The 20,558-nt window shown below is 44.1% G+C and overlaps 1 protein-coding gene across 2 annotated transcripts in view; it reads left to right on the top strand.

Moving 5' to 3' along the window:
- Positions 1-20,303, top strand: part of HPSE2 (heparanase 2 (inactive)) — a 652,320-nt gene extending 632,017 nt beyond the window's left edge. For both annotated transcript variants that reach the window (XM_056120796.1, XM_056120795.1), the window contains 2 exons: positions 50-196; positions 20,102-20,303. In XM_056120796.1, the coding sequence (XP_055976771.1) occupies positions 50-196; positions 20,102-20,267 (313 nt within the window). In that variant the 3' untranslated portion in view covers positions 20,268-20,303. The remainder of the gene's footprint in view (positions 1-49; positions 197-20,101) is intronic.
- Positions 20,304-20,558: the final 255 nt, after the last annotated feature.

The following is a 20,558-nucleotide window of genomic DNA, read 5'->3' as shown; positions in this document are numbered from 1 at the left end:
TCCCCCACCCCCAACCCCCAACCCCGCTCTTTCTCTCTCTGCATATCAGCCACAACTATGTCCGTGGATCCATCACACTTTTCATCATCAACCTGCACCGATCAAGGAAGAAAATCAAACTGGCCGGAACTCTCAGGGATAAGCTCGTCCACCAGTACCTGCTGCAGCCCTATGGACAAGAGGGCCTGAAATCCAAGTAAGTGCCAGCCTGGAAACCAGTCCAGAGCAGAGACAGCAGGAGCCAAGGGAGAGAAAGTGAAGCCACTAGGCCTTTACTAAAGGGATCTTGGGCCCTGTCGATCTCTCACGGGCTCAGCAGGATGGAATCAGGGTCTGTTGATTGTATTTCCCTGCTCAACCTCCCCGCCACCCCGTCTCTCTGTCTCTGTCTCTGTCTCTCTCTGTGTCTCTGTCTCTCTCTCTGTCTCTCTCTGTCTCTCTCTCTCTGTCTCTGTCTCTCTCTCTCTCTCTCTCTCTCTCTCTCTCTCTCTCTCTCTCTCTCTCTCTCTCTCTCTCTCTGTGCTTGCTTATATTCCTCAACTATAATGTCAACTACTAGATGAAACATTTCTTAGCAAAGGCTCACTTGGTATCCAGGCAAGACATTTCACTTTTTAAAAAAAATAGGGGCCACTCTCAGCAGTGCTTAGAGGCCACCAGGATCATACCTATCAGGGTTCAGGAAGCACTGCAAGTGCTGGGGGTTGAATTCACAGCCTCTCACATGCCTTGACATGTAGTTGACCACTTCCACCATATCCTGAGCCCAAAATAGTTCTTCATTATGCGGGATTATCACATTTCAAGCTGTTGGGCATCCTTGGCTACCATCCACCTAACGCTAATGGAGTTCCTAGTCTTCTGACAACTAAATGCCCAGGTAGAGAAAACCCTGTCCCTTCCAAGATGTAATATTCTGCAATGCATTAATTCCCTGTTTGTCATTTTCTGTAAACCTCCTGGGGTCAAAAGTTCAGTCCGTTCTTCCCTTACATTTAGAACTTTGGGCCTATCACCGCTCTGAATCTCAGCCTCTTTGTACGTTAGGAGAAAAGCATATTTCTTGGGGGCTCTGTGTGCCTTTCAAACTCTATGAATATATGATCTGTGATACTCCCTACCTCCGTCCATCACTGCGAGCAACTGTAGACAACACTGACCTCTTCCAACAAAAAGCAGCTCAAGGCTGCCTAGTCAAGGACAAGGCCACCCCATCTCCCCACGCCAGGCCTCCCAGGAAGGGTATGGGATGCTGTGCAGACTGGGAACATTCCCATCCCATGTTAATGTTTACCAAGTTTAACAAAGCTGTAAACTTGGAGCAGGTGGCTTGCACTCCCACAGCTGCCCACAACTATGTGTGCTATAATTGTTCGCTGTTTCACTGCAACCTTGGTGGCTTGCATTTGGCTTCCAACTGCATGTGCAATGGGAACAAAACACAATCTGGGAAGTCACTTATTGAGTCTCTGTAGCCCGCCCTAGCTCTGTATTTTCATCCTTGGTTCACATGCTGCCTCATTTTTCTGGCTACGTGTCTATTGTGTCTACTTCCTTTCCTCTCAAATCCACCTACATCAACAGAACTCTCTCAAGTCTTTTCTCCCCCTGCCCCATCTCTCTCTACTTCCCAGTAGTTCAGGGATGGTGTGCTGAATTTCTGGTCTTCACCCTAAGCAGGAGAACCAGTGCTTGTCCCGGCTTCACTAAATAATCGTATGACCCATGGGAAATCCTGTAATCCTAATCCTTGGCTTCAATTTCGTCATCTGTAAAATTCCAGGGCTGCTTTAAGGGCCCTCTGAGCTCTAAAGTTCTCACACTGGGCCTTATTATCTGAGTCCCCTAAGCACTTTTAAATTGCCCACTGCCAGTGAATAAAGTCCGTTCTGGCAGAGGGTTGGAACTTCTCAGCGGGGGGTTGTGACGGTTTCAGGGTCCTCTCAGAGATTTGGAGCTGAACCTTCAGCATGTTAGGAAGATCATATGTTCTGTGCAGAAGAAACTGGCCAAATGATTTCATCGAAAAGACCGTGGTGCCAGTTCCTGCTCGGCCACTCTCTGACTGTGTTTCCCTTGGCAAATTGCATAAACTATAAGTCTCAATTTCTTCACCTGTAAAATGTCATGTGAAGAAGTGTAAATTAGCCCTTCTGTATAAAGTTTAAACACAGTAAATGTTCAGCTAATGCCCGTTACTGCTCTCCCTTTCCTTAACTTGGAACTCTATCCAGCTGGGGAAAAAGGGAACAATTATTCTCCAAAGATGTTCTTCAAAAATGGAGCTGTCTTCGATTTTTAAATGATGTGTTGATAAGACAAATGTAAGATTATAATAAAAAGATCTGATGATAATTGCCTGAAAGAAAAATCACAAACAGGAGGCAATGGTAGTCAGAGACTGGCATTCTTCTATGCACTTGATTTCTCACCCAAACAAGGGCTCAGCCCCCTGCTCCTATTTCCCGCCTGTACATCCCTTCTTCCAGGGGTATTCTCCCAATATTTGGTCCCTGTCCTTAAGAATGACTAAAGTGACTCTGCTTGGACACCATTGTGTTATATACCTCAGTTGCATGGTCTTGTTCCTCCCCGTGTCATCATGCTCTCAAGAGTTCTTCAAGCTCTGAAGAACATCTAAGAGGCACAAGGAAAAGAGGGTTCAATTCCACAAGTTCCCTAAGGCCATGCAATTGAAAGGAAAGGGATGCTGGCAATGGAAGGATCTGAAACAGAAACTGGATCAGGATCCAGTTGCTGCCATTTTCTGCTTGATCAGCCTCCACTCCTATAGTAGATGGGATTATTGTGAGAGTCAAATTAGAGCACAGGAATGAAATGGGAGCTCCTGCAAATGTAAATTTCATATGCCCATCCATCCACACACTTATATAAGAACAAATACAGCCACGCATGCCTGTTATCACACATGCCTTGTTAAAGAGAGTTTGGAGTTGGAAGTCAGGAGAACTTGATTCTAACCCCAAATCTGCCCACTGCTTCACTCTGGAACTTCAGGCCCTTCATTTACTTCTTAAGTCTTGTTGCCTGCAGCCTACTTGCAGTTGTCACACCACCTATTCTAGACCCCATTGGCACTGGCCTGTGCCATCTTGAACTGAAGGTGCCGGGCAGGGGCCACCAGGTGCTCATTTCGTGTTTCATCCAGCTGTCAGCTCAGTTAACTATCAAATCAGAGTGAGACCTCAGTGGTTCTAAGATGGGAGGGTCCCACAGGAAGGGTGTGGTTTCACTGCAGCAAACTCTGCAGGAAAGCATGAAAGGGGATACTAGGAAGTGATTTCAACCTTGAGTGTCTCCTTCCTTCTTTTATAAGCCTCTGGGGCCACATTCTGTGTTCTGTGTCTGCTCATTCCTTGCTGCAGCCTGGATCCATATTCACCCAGAAGAAGTTGGAAAGTTCTGGGAACAGAGGAACCTGTAATTGCTTTTGTCTGGGGGAACGGAGAGGAAGATAGAGAGCAAGTAATCATGACACATTTCAGCAGTAGGGAGGTCACAGCAAACTTTTTTGATTTGTTGAAAGCATTAAAAAATTCCTATTCTCAGAATTTTTATAGGGAATTCCCATTCTCTTAGAATTTTTATCGGGGCTTGAAATACTTGAAATCTCTGAAGGAGTATCTCCTTGTGACCGTAGAACTTGGGTATGCCAGGTATGGCACCTTGAAACCTCTAGTCAGGTATCGACTAGTCATCTGGTCTGTAAGAATAGTTTCTGTTCTCATCTCAGTAAATGCATTGATCATAAGTTTGGTGCTCAAGTCTTAACTCTTAGTTCAGAGAGAGTCCGCCCATTCTAGGAACCAGACAAAGTCATCCCAGAGGATATGAGAATGAAAACTTTTAGAAAACTAAAATGGGAAGGGTATTCTGTATCTGGAGCAGGTATTCTTCAAGTAATCTTTGAAGAAAATGGAGAGAAATCATTCAGAGGAGATAAAGAAGGTAGGTTGGAAGGTCTCTCTTCAAATCTGCATGACAGAAAACATTGGATTTAATACATTCTAAATTACAGAAAATCAGGGATTGTCATTTTTTTAAATTTCATCTCAAAATGGACTTATTTTCCAAAGTCTCACCTGGTCTTGATGTCGATGAGCCCCACAGGTGGCTCATGTGAAGCAGGGAGGAGAAGGACAGTCACTTTCTCCCCACCCACTTCTGCCACCCGGGATCGAGGGTTTACTGGGTTCTTGTCTTGCCTCGCAGAAAAGAATTTCAGGAATAGACAAGCAGTGAAGTAAAGCAGATTTTATTTGGAGGTTTTGAAGGGAAGGAGGGAGAGAAAGTAGGAGAGAGTAGAGAGTAACATGCTCAAGAGAGAACACGGGCTTATCCAAGAGTAGAGAGAGCCACTACACACATCCCAGCATTAGACATGAAAGCATGAAACTGCACATTTCAAGAGGGGAGATGTGCTCGTCCACATGGGCACAAGCAGCACATGGGCTCAGGCAGCTTATAAGGGTCCTTTCTATGTTCCAGGTGACTTTTATCAGGTTTCTCCAGCCTGCCCCCACTTGGGGCTTCTACATAGGTCAAAGTCCATTGCCAAGAAGGCTACCAAGGGGTTGGGAATGGTGATGGTCTTCTTTGAAATTCCTTTCCTGGCCTTTTGTTTCTGCCTGACCTTCTCTGGGTCTGTTGCAGGCTCCAGATGAAGGTCTTATCAGGCCTTAGTTCCTGGTTAGCAAGGTCAGGCTATGACTTCCCAGAAAATTTACTGCCATTGCCTTGGGAGAGGGACTTCCCTCACTGCCTACCTGCCTAATCAGTCTGACCATGTGAAGGGGGACTTTCGCAGGAGGTGGCCTAATTATTCAGAGTAGCCATTTTAAAGGCTTTCTGAGAGTTCTCTTTCTGTGGGAGGTTGCAGTTAAAGGCTGCTGTTTCCAGTTATCCTCTAAAATTTAGACTGGTATTCTCTTCTATTCCTCTTCCTAACCTTCCCCTTCCCAGCCCCCACACTTCACTTTTGGATCCTGTTGATCTGGTCATGAGCAAAGTAACCTCTTCAATCACTAACGGCCATACGAGGAAGTGTGGTTATTACAGGCTAGTTCTTCTCCAGGAAATCTCTGTGAGCAGATTCCTCCCTAGTTTCTTGCCTGTCTGAGAGGAAGACTGAACAAGTCAAGGGGAAAAGACAAGGAAAAGAATTTATCCAACACCTCATGTCATCACAAATCAATAAACATTGTCCTCTAAGGAATCTGTTCTTCCCAAGATGTAAGTATCCCTGATGTCTTTCAACAAAAATAAAACGAACATGAATTGGGGCCAAATAAATTAAGTTACATCAGAAAATATTAGTAAAGGGACCCACTTTTTAGGGAAAAATCAAACCAAGAGCAGGTGTTTTAGTCGGACCCCAGTATTCTTGCCTATGTGTCTTCTTCAATTCCAATTGGAGAGAAAATTATCCAAAAATTAGAAAAGAAGGAAACCATTTTCATCACATTGGTTCTTTTCTGACACACTGACCTGAGGGAACCAACAGATGTGAAGAATCCTGGGGTAGAATGACATTTGGAGGTACTCTGGTTCATTTCCCTGCCCTCAGAGAGTCTATGGCTCAGCCATCTGGACCAGAAAATGCTCTTCATTTAAAGACCTTTAGGGAAGAAGTGCTCACAGTTTTATCCTCTCTGAACACTTCCCTTTATAAGAGCACCAGACCTCACTGTTCCCATGGGTGGTGGCACTTTAGAGGGAACAAAGAGTCTTTAGAACCACTATTTCATTTATGAACTACACATTACCATGAAGCAAGTAGAATAATTACTCCCTCCCTTCCAATTTATAATTTATTTTATTTTTTTTATTAGTGAAACACCATGAGGTACAGTTGTAGACTTAAAAATTTTTGTGCTTGGGTTTCAGTTACACAATGATCAAGTACCCATCCCTCCACCAGTGCCCATTCTCCACCACCACTGATCCCAGTACCCCTCCCACCCCCATCCCCCCAATCCTACCCCCCATCCCCCCAATCCCACCCTGCCTCTGTGGCAGGGCATTCCCTTTTGTTCTCTCTCTCCTTTTGGGTGCTGTGGTTTTCAAAAGAGGAATTGAGGATGGGAGATGCATGCTGAAAGTAGACTATAGACCATTTTATAATTTAAGAAGCTAAGCCTAATAAGTGACTTATTAAAGTTCCAAAGTTCTTTTGAAATTTTATTTTATTAAAGCACCATGATTTACAGTTATTAACAATTGGGTTTCAGACATTCAATGTTTCAGCACTGACCTCTCGACCAGTATCAACTTCCCCCCACCAGTGTTCCCAGGTTCCCTCTCCTACCCTCCTACCCTACAAGTCTGCCCTCTTGACAGGCACTGTTTTAAGTTAGGCTGTTAAAGTTTAGGTCTCATGATTTCAATGGTGTTTCGGTGATTTGAAGTTCCACAACTCTTTAGAGATCGAGAAAGTACCTTGCATCCAGTTCTCTTGATCCCAAATTCAATAAGCTTTCTTCAACACTGTGCTACCCGAACAATGCAAAAATATAAAAACTATAAATTAGAGATTGACAAATATACAACATAAAATACTGAGTTTGGTCAGGGTACAGCCTGGCTTCATTCCATTTTAGGCTCCTAATGAATAGATTAGTCTACTCAACTGTGTTGTCGCCTTTATGCCAACTCTTCCTAGTTTCATTAGCTTTTCTTCATGATTTATAATTCAGATGCTTTTTTAAAAGATCTTCTCTGAGAAGATGCTCAGATTTTATTTCCCAGTTACAAAATTTTAGTAAAAGCAGATTTTTACTCAAAAATTTTGGAGACTTCCCTATTTTTTTAATTGTCTTCTCAAACAAAATTACATATTGAGGTTGACTGTAAATTGGTTTAATTTGAGGGCTACAAAGGTCAGTTTATATGACCTATGTTTATCCCATATGTATTCTCTGCCAGCTTCCCTGCTGTTCACTGAGTCCATCCACAGAGGATATCTCTCAGGAAAATGTTCTGGCAGAAAAGGCAACCCAGGGAATCTGAATGGTAGTTATTTCCATCACTTATCAATTTATATTGAGATTCTACTTTATGCCATCTGCAATTTATTCCCTTTCAGCCATGTAATTTACAGTGGAAATTTACATTTGGGGAAAATATGGTACTATATCCATAGAATTCAGAAAGACTAAGTAGGCAAATTAGGAAAAAAGTCTGAATGTAATTGAATGTGAATACACCAAATCAGAATGTCTCCAGTTCCCCTCTAATGCCAGGCCATCCCATCACCTGGTCTATTTAATGTGGGATGTTGGGAAGGATATTCTCGGGTTCCTGCCCTCAAAGTTCATCTCTATAATTAGAAAGAACTAACAGGAAGTAGCCTATGTGTGGTGCCTTTGAAAGGTGATTAGCATTTCTGCTTTGGGTCTAATAAGTCTCATATTAAATGTTTAGATTTTATATCTGCATGAGTCTCTCCTCTAGTTGCCATGATTTTAGCTGAAATAATCTCAAGACTCCTATGAACCAACATTCTTATTGCCTCTTCTATGAAGAACTAAATATCTTTTTATTTGCTTTTTCTCCATAGATTTTGTTTTTTCCATCCTCCTGGAATATAAATTTTGCTTTGATTTCACCCTTATTAAATCTTGTATCAAAGAAAAGTATTGGCATCTAACCACATGCTTTTAGAGAGGTGTCATTTGATGTTAGCCAAACAGAAAGATTCTGAAAATACTCAAGTAACTCCCAGGTGCTAAGACTTTAAAAATAACTTTATGTTCCTGTTGAAATCAAGCACATTATGATCCTTAATTTCTAGATTTAGAGTTTGGCTAGTGTGAAAAAGGGGATGAACTGACCACCACTTGAGCCACCACAATATCTCTCTCTGAAAACAAGAAGCATCATTTCTGGTTTTGGACATGGAATGATAGTGTAAAAGTAGATTACAAATTCTATATGAAGACTTTGCAATCACACACTCAGAAACAAACCCTCAAGCCGTGTGTTCTGAAACTAATGACCCATTACTCCATTTGTCTCAGTAGGCTCAAGGCATCTAAATGTTAAGTTCTGTACTGCCAATATTAGTTGGTACCTGGAGGTTTCAAATTCTGGTCGACCAGATGTACTCCCTGAAGTCTTCCATCGTCTTCACTTGTCTGGAATCATTTAAATCAATTTATTCTCAAAATAAACCACTCTATAAACATTCTGCACTTGTTCAAAAAATTACTTTAGGAAGAAAAAAATTGGAAGTACCCTTAGAGATCAGGAAGTTCTTCTATATTAATCCTGATGTTCTAGCCTGTCTTTATCTGTTTAGTGAGCCTGGTTGTCCCATGAGTCATCCCCCCCACCCCCAGTACTGAACAACTCTGGCTGTGGGACAGATCAACTCCTTTTATGTGTCCAAAGGGTATTTTCTCCCTTTGCTATCCTTGCTTTAGAAAAATTAAGTAGGATACATTTATACCTTCTTTTTCAGCATATCCTCCTCCCGTTAGAGTTCTAATCTCCACTCTTAGCAACATCAGCTGTTCATCAAATGCCTGGTTTCATAATTCTGTTCATTTTGGAATTTTTTGTTATATAACCTTATTATATATGATGAAATATATGTTTTCTTACATAAAACCAGATTTATTGTAGAGGTCAAAGTGGTATGTAATTTGTTACTACACTTACATCACAACAAAACAGTATTATTTTTCAAATATTTGCTAACTTCAAAATTAAAAAAACAGTATTTCAAAATGTATATTCTTGAGGTCAATAAAATTAAATTTCATGTCTTTTAGTAACATCACTTTTATGGATTTCTGTCTGCCTATCTTTCTGTTGGAATATTAATAACCTGTTGGAATATTAATAACCTGTAAGTCTTTTACTAATATAAGGCAACTTCGTTTTGCTACCTATCATACTGTTGTAATCTTTCCCCTTATATCTTGTTTCCTGTTCTTCCAACAGTTTCACTTTTAGGCTATTATCTTGACTTAACAGAAATCTTCTCCTTCTGTATAGTTAAATCTGTCTCACTTTGTGTGGTTTGTTGTTTCATCTTTTTGCATTCTACATGTGTATGTTTGTGTGTGTGTATGAAATCATAAATATTTTATTATCTTCTAGTTTCTCTTTTGTTTCATTTTAAATATTTGCTTCTTTAAGATAGTTGGGGTACATTTTGAAGTACTATCAGAAAGAAATCAGTGGTTGTACTGTCAAAGTTGCATACATATTCCAATCATCTTTTTTGTTAATTGAAATAAATTTCATCACCGTGGTTTACAATACTGTTAGTGATAGGGTTTCATGCAGAGCACATTCCAGCAGCCCCTTCCAGGAGAGTGTTCTTTTTTTTTTGAGCCCCCACCCCTGATTCTCACCCCTAAACCTCCACGCCCTAGCCTGTGGTAAGCTTCAAATTACCTGGGGAACTTTAAAATTAAAAACAATGCCCAAATGGTATCTCAGACCAATTAAACAAAACTCTCTGGGTTGGGACCCAGGCATCAGTATTTTTTAAAAGCTCCCCAGATGATTCAAATATGTGGCCAAGTTGAGAGCCATCACACCTCTTGAAAATACAGGGACAAATTTCTAGTTGATTTGCATCTCTGACTTCCCCTAGATTCCATTTTTCATTCAGGCACTGAGCCATTTCACCCAAGGTGTGAACATGCCACAGGGCCCTGGAGGCTCTCTGCGTCTGTGTGGAAGGATGTGTATGGCTCCCCAAGGCTTTATTGTTTGTTTTGTTTAAACTCCCAGATTAGTAATATACAGATCACTTGCAGATTAGAGGATTAGGAAATGCTTTTCTATTTTACAGTGACTTGACATCTTAAACCAAGTTGTTTAGGCATCCACGGTTTTCACTGTTATTTTCTTAGAGATTTCCATTTGTTCTCAGCTCCAGAACGCGTTTTCTTCCAGCTTATTCGCAGCAGCTGGAATGTCTCTGCATAGCTGCCGTCCATCAAGGCTGTGGTCTCCCCTCCCCTCCTCCACTTACTTGGGGGCTCTGGTTGCAGGCAGAGATTTCCATTCTGCTTCAGATGACCCAAAGGAAACATTGGTTAATGAAGACTTCAGGATTAAAGCTAACATGTTTCCACGCTGTTGAGTCTAGACTAAGGGGTAGAAGCAGAATAGGAATGTGGCTCTGGCAAACTGAAAATCGTCTTGCCTTCCCTCTCTCTCACATCTTCTAAAGGCTGCAGAATGGACAAACACAAGCTCCAGGAAACTGAAAGTCCTAATCCAACTTATTCCTACACCATAGCTCGGGTCCCAGTTGTTTGGTTTTGTTTTAAACCTAACAGCAGCAGCTAGGATGGCGCTCACTATAGACAAAGGACTAGGGCAACAGTGAACCAACTGACAGGAGCCAGCTATCACTTGACAGCTGTCTCATCTCAGCTTGTCTTGGCAAGAGTGATTCGGTCACTGCACGCCTTGGCATCTGTATACCTGAGAATAGAGCTTCTGCAATCTAGGACAGCTTACTTTTCACTTTTCAGAATATGCCAGAGCACAATACTAGAATGTAATAAAACTGAGATATTTATCTCTTTAATTTAATACCCTTAAATAGATATCCAGGGAGTCTCAGTCTTACAGTCATGGGTAGGAAATCTTACAGTCATGGGAAATTTTATCTGTGCACAAGTGTACACACACACATACACATACACACACACACACACCTCTACCTTCTTAAGTGTCTGTCTTCATTTCACCTATTAGAGTACCTATAGAGGTATCTGCAAAAGAAATGCTTCACACACACACACACACACACACACACACACACACACTCACTCACATACACTATTACCTATTCTGGCCCCACACAGTTCAGGCTGCAGCACCTTGGCTTCCTCCCACAGAGGATGCTTTCATTTCTCACTTTGAAAGAGGGCCCATAAGAGGATCCGTTTGGGAGAGTAAAAATATAAGGAAAGGAGAGATCAATTCTTACTCTGGGAATCAGTGCGTTTATTAGGACTGAGCATCACTTGGAGAGGCACCAAAGAGATGAGCGGGTGGTGATAGGAAGTCAGGCAGATGTTGATTCTAAGCAACAGAAAGATCTCTCTAAATTTCAGATCTATGATGTTCAAGACCCATTTTGTTCTGCAGGGCAGAGCAGGGATCATCATTTTGCATGAGGAGAATACAGTCTGCTCTGCAGAGTAAGACGAAAGCTCAGAGAGTTATATTAGAACCGAATTAGCCAGTCTAACGTAGAAGGCCTTGAAATCCAGGCTGAAGGGTTTGTTGTTATTGTTGTTGTTTTTGGCTTTTTGGGTCACACCTGGCAATGCTCCTGACCCTGCACTCAAGAATTACTCTGGTCCTGTTCAAGGGACCATCTGGGATGCCAGGAATCAAAACTGCATGCAAGGCAAATACCCTACCCACTGTATTATTGCTCCAACCCTCTGGAAAGTTTTCTTTTTCTCCTCATATCTTCACTGTGTTGTGTCTCTCCACACATTTGCATGTCTTCTGTATTAGCAAGTGGAATGTTCTTCATTTACAACTGAGTTTGTGCAACACATGAATATAGTGATATGAGCAAAGCCCCTGGCACACCGTGTAGGAATGTCAGAAACCATGGCATTGACTGTACAATGGAAAGGGAGCCCTTTTCAACCCATCTTAGAGTCTCCTTGGTTTTTATAGCTGCTTGATTGTGTCCTGTGGTTGGAGGGTGATATACCTATGACGTGGAGCTTTGAAAGGTCACAGAATCTTATTTTCTACTCAAACTTCCCCCAGATGATTCCCTCTGCTATTAGACATTAACAGTATCAGTATAATAAATCCAGGTTTTTGAGCTCAGCTCACATCTTGTCTGCCAAATGTACAGAATTATCGTGAGCCATTAGAAGCACGAGGATGAGTCCCATTACGGCTTGGATCATTATTGCCCAGACCTGGAGGAGACACAGATCACATGGTGACTTCCAAACCTAATTGCAAACCAGAAAAGACTCAATTCCTGACAACCTGCCCCTAACCCCGTCGGCGCTCTTTGCAGATAGGAGTCCTCTTCTCTCTGCTTGGCAGAAACTAGGAAAACACTCGTCTTTCCAATATGTCCCTTAAATAATAGGACAAGGGCAAATGAACTAATTACCTCAAAATGTTTCCGAGACTCCATATGCCCATCATGGGCTTTGGAAGGACAGGAAACAGTCATCTGCAGTGTTTCCTCTCCTTCAAGCTCCCCTCTGAAAATACAAAGGGATGGGAGTGTCATTCCACTGCATGAAAACCAGAAAGGTGGAGTGAAATTGGGCAAGTGTCGGTTTGAACTACTTTCCTAGGCATGAAAGGCACGGCAGTAGGTGCTATCGAAAATCAAGAATGAGAGCAATCCCCACAGTGGGCACACAGCTAAAGCCAAGCCATGAGGGCCGGCTGAGATAGTTGCAGCATTGGTGAGGGAAGAGCAGACTTTGGGACAGATACCAGGTGGGGCCCGAAGCACATAGGAGGAAAGCTTCAGCACACACTTCGTGGGGGGGAATAACCCTCCCCATGGGGAGGCACCCTGAGAAGCACTTTGGGAGCCCCCTGCAGCTCTTGCCCAGCTGGGATTTACTGGGCACGAATCTACTGTTGCGTACTCCCGCTTTGTGTGCAGCAGTGGGGAGTAGGGAGGGCTGATGCAGGGGAGAGGCATTTCAGTGGAACCCCTTTATTAAGTGACCCTAAATGCACAGCCTCTCCCAAGCAAGGGAAGAGAAGCGGGACCCCGAGCCGAAGCGATGGTACAGAGGGGAGAGCATTTGCCTTGGACGATGCGATCCCCGCATCCCACATGGTCCCCTAAGCACAGCCAGGAGTAATTCCTGAGTGCAAAGCCAGGAATAAATCTGAGCATCGCTGGGTGTGACCCAAAAAGGAGGGGAAGGGAGGAAGAGAGAGAGAGAGAGAGAGAGAGAGAGAGAGAGAGAGAGAGAGAGAGAGAGAGAGAGAGAGAGAGAGAGAGAGAGAGAGAGAACCTTGTGGTTCTCTAACCCCAGCTGGCTCCCGGTTTGATTCGCCTGGTGAGGGCAGGCAGGAAGTTGTACGCACCAGCTTCCTAACCCTACCCGAGCCTGGTGGGGGGTGGGGGGGCTGTGATGAGCAAATCGAAGCGTGGCAGGTGGGCTGGGCCAGCTGCCTGAGCCCCGCGCTGACCCTGAGCCCACGTCCCTCCTCCAGCACCCGGGCGGGCGGATGGCAGGTCTCTCGGCAGGAACTGCAGCCTGCCTCGCTACATTTCCTTCACACCAGGAACATTGCAGGTGGGGTCCCCTGCTAAGAGGACCGCAAGGAAGTTTTTGTTTGACGGTTCCTGTGGTTTGTTCCTCGGGAGGACCAAGCTCAGGGAACTCAGCTGTCCCCTGTTGAAGTGCGGCTGCGGGCGCAGAAGCAGCCCTGCAGGGCCAAGCCCACGCTGCACCATCCTTGTGTGGAGCAAGAGTGACCTCTAGTGGCATGGGGCAAGCACATTGGCCCTAGCTAGGGGCCAGGAGAACGGTCGTGTACATGCACACAAGCACACGTATTCTTATGCGTCCGCCTTTCTCTCCCTCTTTCTTCTTTCCCACACCCTCCATACATTTTTTTCCTCCCTCTGTCACTCATTGTTCAGTGGCCAAAAACTTGAGACCAGAGCAGAATGGAGCTATATCTACCTATGTCCTGCTCATCAGGAATAGACCTCGGTGACGTTTGATGCAGCGTGTTTACCTTCTGGGTTATAGTGTGTTGGTCCACGTGCTCACATCCATTCCTGTGACACACCTGTCATGTGGGTTAGTGGATGTGGGTGTGAGGTGGGAAGAACAGACAGGGGTTCTGGGCTGGTGCAGAAAAAGATGGGCGATTGATTAGAGGCTCACTTCCTTGGGATGAGTGCTGAGACCTGGGAGCCAGGTGATCGTAGAAACATGGAGAGGTGTGGACAGTAGGAGTTAACCAGGAAGAGGAAGCTGGAAGGGAGTAAAGCAGGATGTGGCTGGAGCATGGGTCATCGAGAAGGTTCCAGACAGAGTGAACATGTTCAAAACCCCTGAGATTACAGGAAACCATGACTAGAGAAGCGAAGGGAGGTGACGGAGAACAGAAATAGTTCTCAGGAACTGGAAAAGTAGGTAAGGGATTTGCTTATGGGTCTTAGGAGGGGTTTGAATCATGTGCTGCGATCAGTGGAGAGCCTCTGAACTTGGAGATGTGTGACCCTGGTGTTTGGTTTCTGTTTGTACAAGATCACTCTCAATTTGGCATCAAACTCTGCCTCAGGCTAGCCGTTATGTCAAGGTAACACCCCCAATCTCCCAAAAAAATGGTCAAGGAATCTTGGTGTTCTTCTAGTCTGGCTTATAGGGGGAGAAACCTGTGCTCAGAGAAGTCAAATCACTTCTTCCAAGTGGCAGGGATGGAACTTGTCCTCTTCGGTCAAGTTACTTCCTCTTTCACCTCCCAACTCAAGGCTCTAAAACCCAAGCACAAAAATTTGTAAGTCTACAACTGTACCTCATGGTGTTTCACTAATAAAAATTTAAAAAAGAAAAAAAATGAAATAAAATCGTTTTTAAAATAAATAAACAGCCTGAACTCGACACCAGCTCCCAAACATGCTCCTCATAATATATAGGTTCCCCCTTGATCTACTCCTAAAAAACGTTCACATGATCCCAGAATCCAATAAATTATCTTTAGGACTGGCACAAATTGTGTTTATTTGTGGCCCGAGGCCTTGGAACAGTTGAGATAAGGCCTTAGCGCTTGCTTCAATATCCATAACTAGTAAGACATGATAAGACATGGGATCCAGAGAGAATAGACAGGTGTGTAGAAACAGGGGAATGTAGGGTTGACCGGGCCAAGAATCTCCCATGGAGACCAGAGACCTGGGGGATGACTTCTAATCAAGATATTGAATCCTATTTCCAATAGCACGCAACAGAAAGAAAACAAGTGTAGGAGCTGCAAAGTAACTCAGACTTTGTGAAAACAGATGGTGATAAAATGCAGTTGTCCTAATATTTGGATAATTTCAGTGCCCCCAGCCATGCAGGCAGGCTGGGGATTAAGAGAGTAATTCAGCAGAGGCTGGATCATTTGGCATTGGGTTTGAAAAGTCATGGGCCAGTAAGAAGGTCCCAGAATGTGATGAAAATATGATAAGAAAGGTTTTCAAAGAAAGAAACACAATCCTTTGGAGTGCCATCTGGAATTAAGATCACCATGAAGTGATCGAAAGAGGTGTCAGGAGGCCTGAATTGGAGACTGAGCTATTAGCTCTGTGACCTTGCCCAGACTACTTAACCTCTCTGACCCCATCTCAATAGGAGAGTTGCAATAATAATAATAATAATAAAACTTGCCCTATGTGCCTCTCAGGGCTCTTTAGCGAGCACAAGGCAGGGATCAGAGAGCCTATGATGAAGGGCATCCATGAACATCTTGGCTGTGTCCCTTCCTGGCTCCATGATTTCAGTGAATTTCAGACCCTGCTTAGTTTCAGTTTCCCTGTTTGTAACATAGGGGTGCTGTCACCTCTCTCGGGTGGCAGTTGTAAGAACTCAAATAGTTAAAGTAAGTCATAGCATGGTGCCTTTTGCACAGTTCAATAATTGCTGATTTATATCATGAGTGTGATTATGTGTGCAAACATACATATTGGACAATCCATAAATGTGAAAGATTATTGTAATGTTTAGTGTGATATGACTTCACTGGGTAACAGGGTAAATATTAAAAGAAAAACATAAGCAGGAAAAATAGAACGAAGGTGATAAAGCACACAGTCCATCTTTATAATGAAGGAACTTTGTAGATAAGGACGTACGAGCACTCAAGGTCTCACAGAATTAACTCCTGTTGGCTTAGCTAAGAGATGGCCATATAGATCATTTTCAAAGATGAAAAACACTAGTAATGATCAATAGCCTTGTGTCAGCTTGGGATAAGGTATCTAGTGAGTGACTGTGAGAATCAGCGATAATTCAGTTCTTATCTAACATCTCCAGAGCCACTGAGAGCAAGAGTAATTGGTACATTAATGAAATCTGTGAGGGCACTCGGGGAGCCTCTGTCGAGCTGGAGAAACCTGGGGAGAGTAGAAATCATGATAGGAGCCTTAAAAGTTTCATTCACTTCTTCAAAAAATATTTCATCCTTCCTTTGTGTTAAGCGTGTGTTAGACGCTGAGGATTTGGGGATAAAAGACACAAATCCTTTTTTTTTTTTTTTTTTTTTTTTTTTTTTTTTTTTTTTTTTTTTTTTTTTTTTACTGAGCCCAGTGGAGGAAAGAGCTGGTAAATCAGTATAACTCAGAGTGGCTGTTATATTAAGTTTGGGGGATACAAGAGAGAGCAGGTACAGGGACCCTTACCCAGCCCAGTGCCAAAGAAGTTCTTCCCAGAGGAGCAACAAAAGTCCTTCAAGGACTTGTCATCTTGTTGGACAGAGAACCAGGTGTGTGCTATAGGGACCCAGAAATGCAAGTGCAAGGCATGAATTCTGCACAAAGATGTTGGCTTTTTTTTAAGTATAAGAGTTTCTGTTTCTTTGTTTATGGAGGCATTGCTGGTGGTGCTCAGGACTTTCACGTGTCTCTTTGCTCTGGATCCACTCCTGGTGGTGCTCATGGGATCATATGTGCTGTCGGAGATTGAACTAAAGTCAGCCATGTGCAAGGCAAAGCACCTTTGAACCCCTGTTGTATCTCTTCAGCCTTAAGTATGAGGATTTCTTTATAATATCAACAAATTACATCACCCACCCAGATCACAGATCGCTGTCACTTCAAAATGACATGTTTGAAAAGGACACATAATCGCTCTTCCTGCCCTTCCTCCCCAATAAAACTATTAGGACTTTTCTAAGTTATAACTTAACTTTTGTCTTCAGAATACCAGCAGTGGACTGGAGCAATAGTACAGCGGGTAGGGTGTTTGCCTTGCACGTGGCCTACCCAGGTTCGATTCCCAGTATCCCATATGGTCCCCCAAGCACCGCCAGAAGTAATTTCTGAGTGCATGATCCAGAAGTCATCCTTGTGCATTGCCTAGTTGTGACCCAAAAAGAAAAAGAAAAACAAACAAATAGAATACCAGCAGCATCTGCTGACATTTACATTTGAAAAATGTTTACTATTCTTTTAAATAAACTTGCGTATTTTAATCCCAATAGTCTATGTATATTTTCAGTTGAGAAGCAGTTACCTCATCGATGTACAAGACTTACTGTTTTGTTCGTAAACCACCTTTGATCAAGCATCTGTTGATGATGTCCTTTTCACAACTGCCAGCCCGTCCTCCAGCCATCCTCAGAGAACTGTGATTCTCAGTCAGCATTTGGAATAAGGTGGTGGGGTGGTGGGCAGAGACTGTCAGAACAAGGTTGGGAGTTAGCTGAAGCCTTGGCTTCATGATCCATATTAAAGGAGACAGGATGGGGATTTGTTGGAGAATTTGAAGCAATAACGGCAGCAAATAGCTCTGTTGGCAATGTGACAAGTGGGCGGTGTTGGAAGGAACAAGAAAGAGATCAGAAGTCAAGTCCTGTAGTAAAATAACAGCAGATTTGAAAAATACTAAAGGAAGAATTGATTTGACTTAGTGACCCCAAACATGGGCATTGGGAGGTAAGTCTCAGATAACTCCCAGCTTGCTGGTTTCAGTAATTGAATAAATAGTGGTAAAAGCACAAAGATTTTTTTAAAAGCTGAAGTAAAGATAGAACTCAAAGAGATTTGGACTGCACACAGTGACTTTGAGGTTCCTCAGGGTCAGGAAAGGGGATATACATCGGTTAGACAAAGCAAGGCCAGAGATACAGGTTTTCAAAGGATTGACAGGGAGGTATAAATCAAAATAGTGGATGTGGGCAGTAGCACCCAGAGTGTAGAAAGAGAAGGGTCCAGGTACAGAGGCCAGGAACACACACAGACCCACACACACACACACACTCCATCTCTCAGTTAAATAGGAGCCATGCCCCTTCAAAGAAAGAACATTTAGACATAAAGGGAAGCCGAGAGAGATCTGTAAGAGCCATCCTGGAAGACAGAGCTTCAGGGATGAAGGCTGGACCTTGACAGTGCCTCAGAGCCATCAAGTACAAGGACCAGAAGCTGCCCACAATAGATATGGCAACAATGCCACAGACACCATCTTCCACTCCTATGGCTCGTTATGTTTCAAAGCACTTTCATACATTTTATTTCATACTTACTACGACCCATATAGCCTTCTCACATGTTTTTTTAAAAATGCAGAAAGCAAGGTTAAGATTTTTTGCCAAACCCATCTAGCAAGTGAGTGGCTTAGCTCCTGAATGAGAGATCGATCGAGAATCTTCACCATCTTGCTGGCTCTACCTGCATTCTATTTTCTCTTTCACCAGCCAATAAGTAAATCCAGTAGACCCTCTTCCCAAAGGAGAACTTGCTCGTTATTCTGGTAGAAATCAAAAGACACACTTTTCACACTTGGCTTTTCACTTCCCAAAGCCCAAGGATGCGACTGCTTAGGATCAGCTGAATCTAAAAAGGCATTACCTAATTCCTTAAGGGGGTGGCCTCTACCAGAGTCCATAGAAGGGAGGCATTGATGGACTTCACCTAGAGAAAGGATGTGAAAGTAGCCGACTTTGGAAAGACCCTGATGTTGTTGAACATGTTTGCGAGAGGATTGTTGGCTAGGTACCCACCCAAACTCACTGTGAAGACCCGTCAGGGTGTTTGTCAAATACAATAGAGCCCCCTGTCTTCACCCTGCCTCCCCTAGGTGGTCTGCAGAGGGATCCCTGGAATAGGGAGCTAAAGCTCTTTGCTATATGATTTGCATATTTGATGCACTCAAATTTGCATATCAAATGTCTCAAATGCAATACCTAGCATCCTATCAAATAAGTTCTCCAGTTTGTCTCTCCAGCATCTGCCTGAGCCAGCCCTGGCTCTTCATGCCAGAAAGCCTCTTTGCCTTCTCACCTCAGTCATTACAAGAGGAGGCCTGCCCCACCGACCTGTCAAGTCCGAGTCAGGCCCGCATTTCTGCATGTGGAGTCAGGCTGGAGCTGCTTGTCTGCCCAGCTCTCCAGGTTGGGAGCAATTTACAATGCACTCTTCCCTGGGGATTTACTGCTCTATGGGAACTTAGTCTGATTATCTCTCTCTCAAGCAGTCTATCATTCACAGCACATGAGGAACCCCAAACAAAGACCTCTTCAGCAACGTGTAACCTTGTGTTCTCTTCACAGCTGAGTGCAGTCACTGTAGTGTTGTCACAGGGGAGGTTAGGTCAGGCCTCATCATCCTTATTATGTGATACTGATTTTATTGGGGGAGAATTGGGAGTAGTAATTAGCTTATTCTTGGCTCTGTGCTCAAGGACCACTTTGGGCTGTACTCAGGGGATCATAGGCAGTGCCAGGGATCCAATTGGGGTTGGCTGCATGCAGGGCAAGTGCCTTACCTCCTGTGCTCTCTCTGTGGCCCCGATGTTGACTTTCTGAAGGAAGTCTCCTTCCTTCCTTACTCCCAACTTTACTTCCAATGTCTGGCCCAGCCCTGACCTTTTCTACTTACTGTAAAACTGTGCTTCAGTCTGGATAGATGGCCAGATTAGACACTGAACCATGGGGTTCAGCAGGGACATACTCTATCTGAACCCTCAGGCCAAGGAGAGCTGGTGAGCCGTTTCCTCTGTCTTGCACTGGTCATGCAGTGTTTCTGGCATCCTCCTCAGGGCTGGACGTGGTCAGTGCACAGGAAGGATGAATGCCAGAGGATAGAGGAATGGCCACTCCAAGTGCCTATTTTAGCTCTTTCCTCACTGTGTCACTTCTGTCAAAGCTCCCTTGAAATGCTGGGTGAGAAACTGAGTCTCAGAAAGGGAGAGTTGGTCTGATGTCTCTGTACATGCCTCCAGAGCAGCACTAGAAAGGTGACTTGAGGTCAGTTCTAATCTGTCTCATAGATTAACGAAAGAACTGGGTTCAAGAGGAAACTCCTGGCAGCCTCTTCAGCTTGAGGTCAAAACTCTGTGGCGTTGCTCTCTAATGCGGCCCTTGCTGTTTTCCCCCACCGCAGGTCCGTGCAGCTTAATGGGCAGCCCCTAGTGATGGTGGATGACGGCACCCTGCCAGAGCTGAAGCCCCGCCCACTGCGGGCTGGCCGGACATTGGTCATCCCTCCAGTCAGCATGGGTTTTTACGTGGTCAAGAACGTCAACGCTCTGGCCTGCCGCTACCGATAAACCAGCCTAACGCTCACGACCTACTGCGCTGGACTGCCTTCCACTCCTCTGCCTTGTAGTGCCTTCCTGTACACAGCAGTCGCTGCCACCCCATCCTGCTGGAATCCGTGTAGTCTCACCCTCTGAAGAGACCAAGGTGTTAGTGCGTGAGCTTAGCCTCCATACATCTCATCCATCCCGGGAAAGTGCAGGCCACCGGCATTCCTCTCCCCAGAGGAAGGCACAGGCCAAGCTGTGTGTCTCCACTGATGTGCGCCAGCAGGAAAACCAGCTGAGCACCTGGTCCCCAGG

This window comes from Sorex fumeus, unplaced genomic scaffold (assembly GCF_029834395.1).
Source record: "Sorex fumeus unplaced genomic scaffold, SorFum_2.1 ptg000043l, whole genome shotgun sequence".
In the NCBI taxonomy this organism is placed as follows: domain Eukaryota; kingdom Metazoa; phylum Chordata; class Mammalia; order Eulipotyphla; family Soricidae; genus Sorex; species Sorex fumeus.
This window is presented reverse-complemented; position numbering and strand designations above follow the sequence as displayed.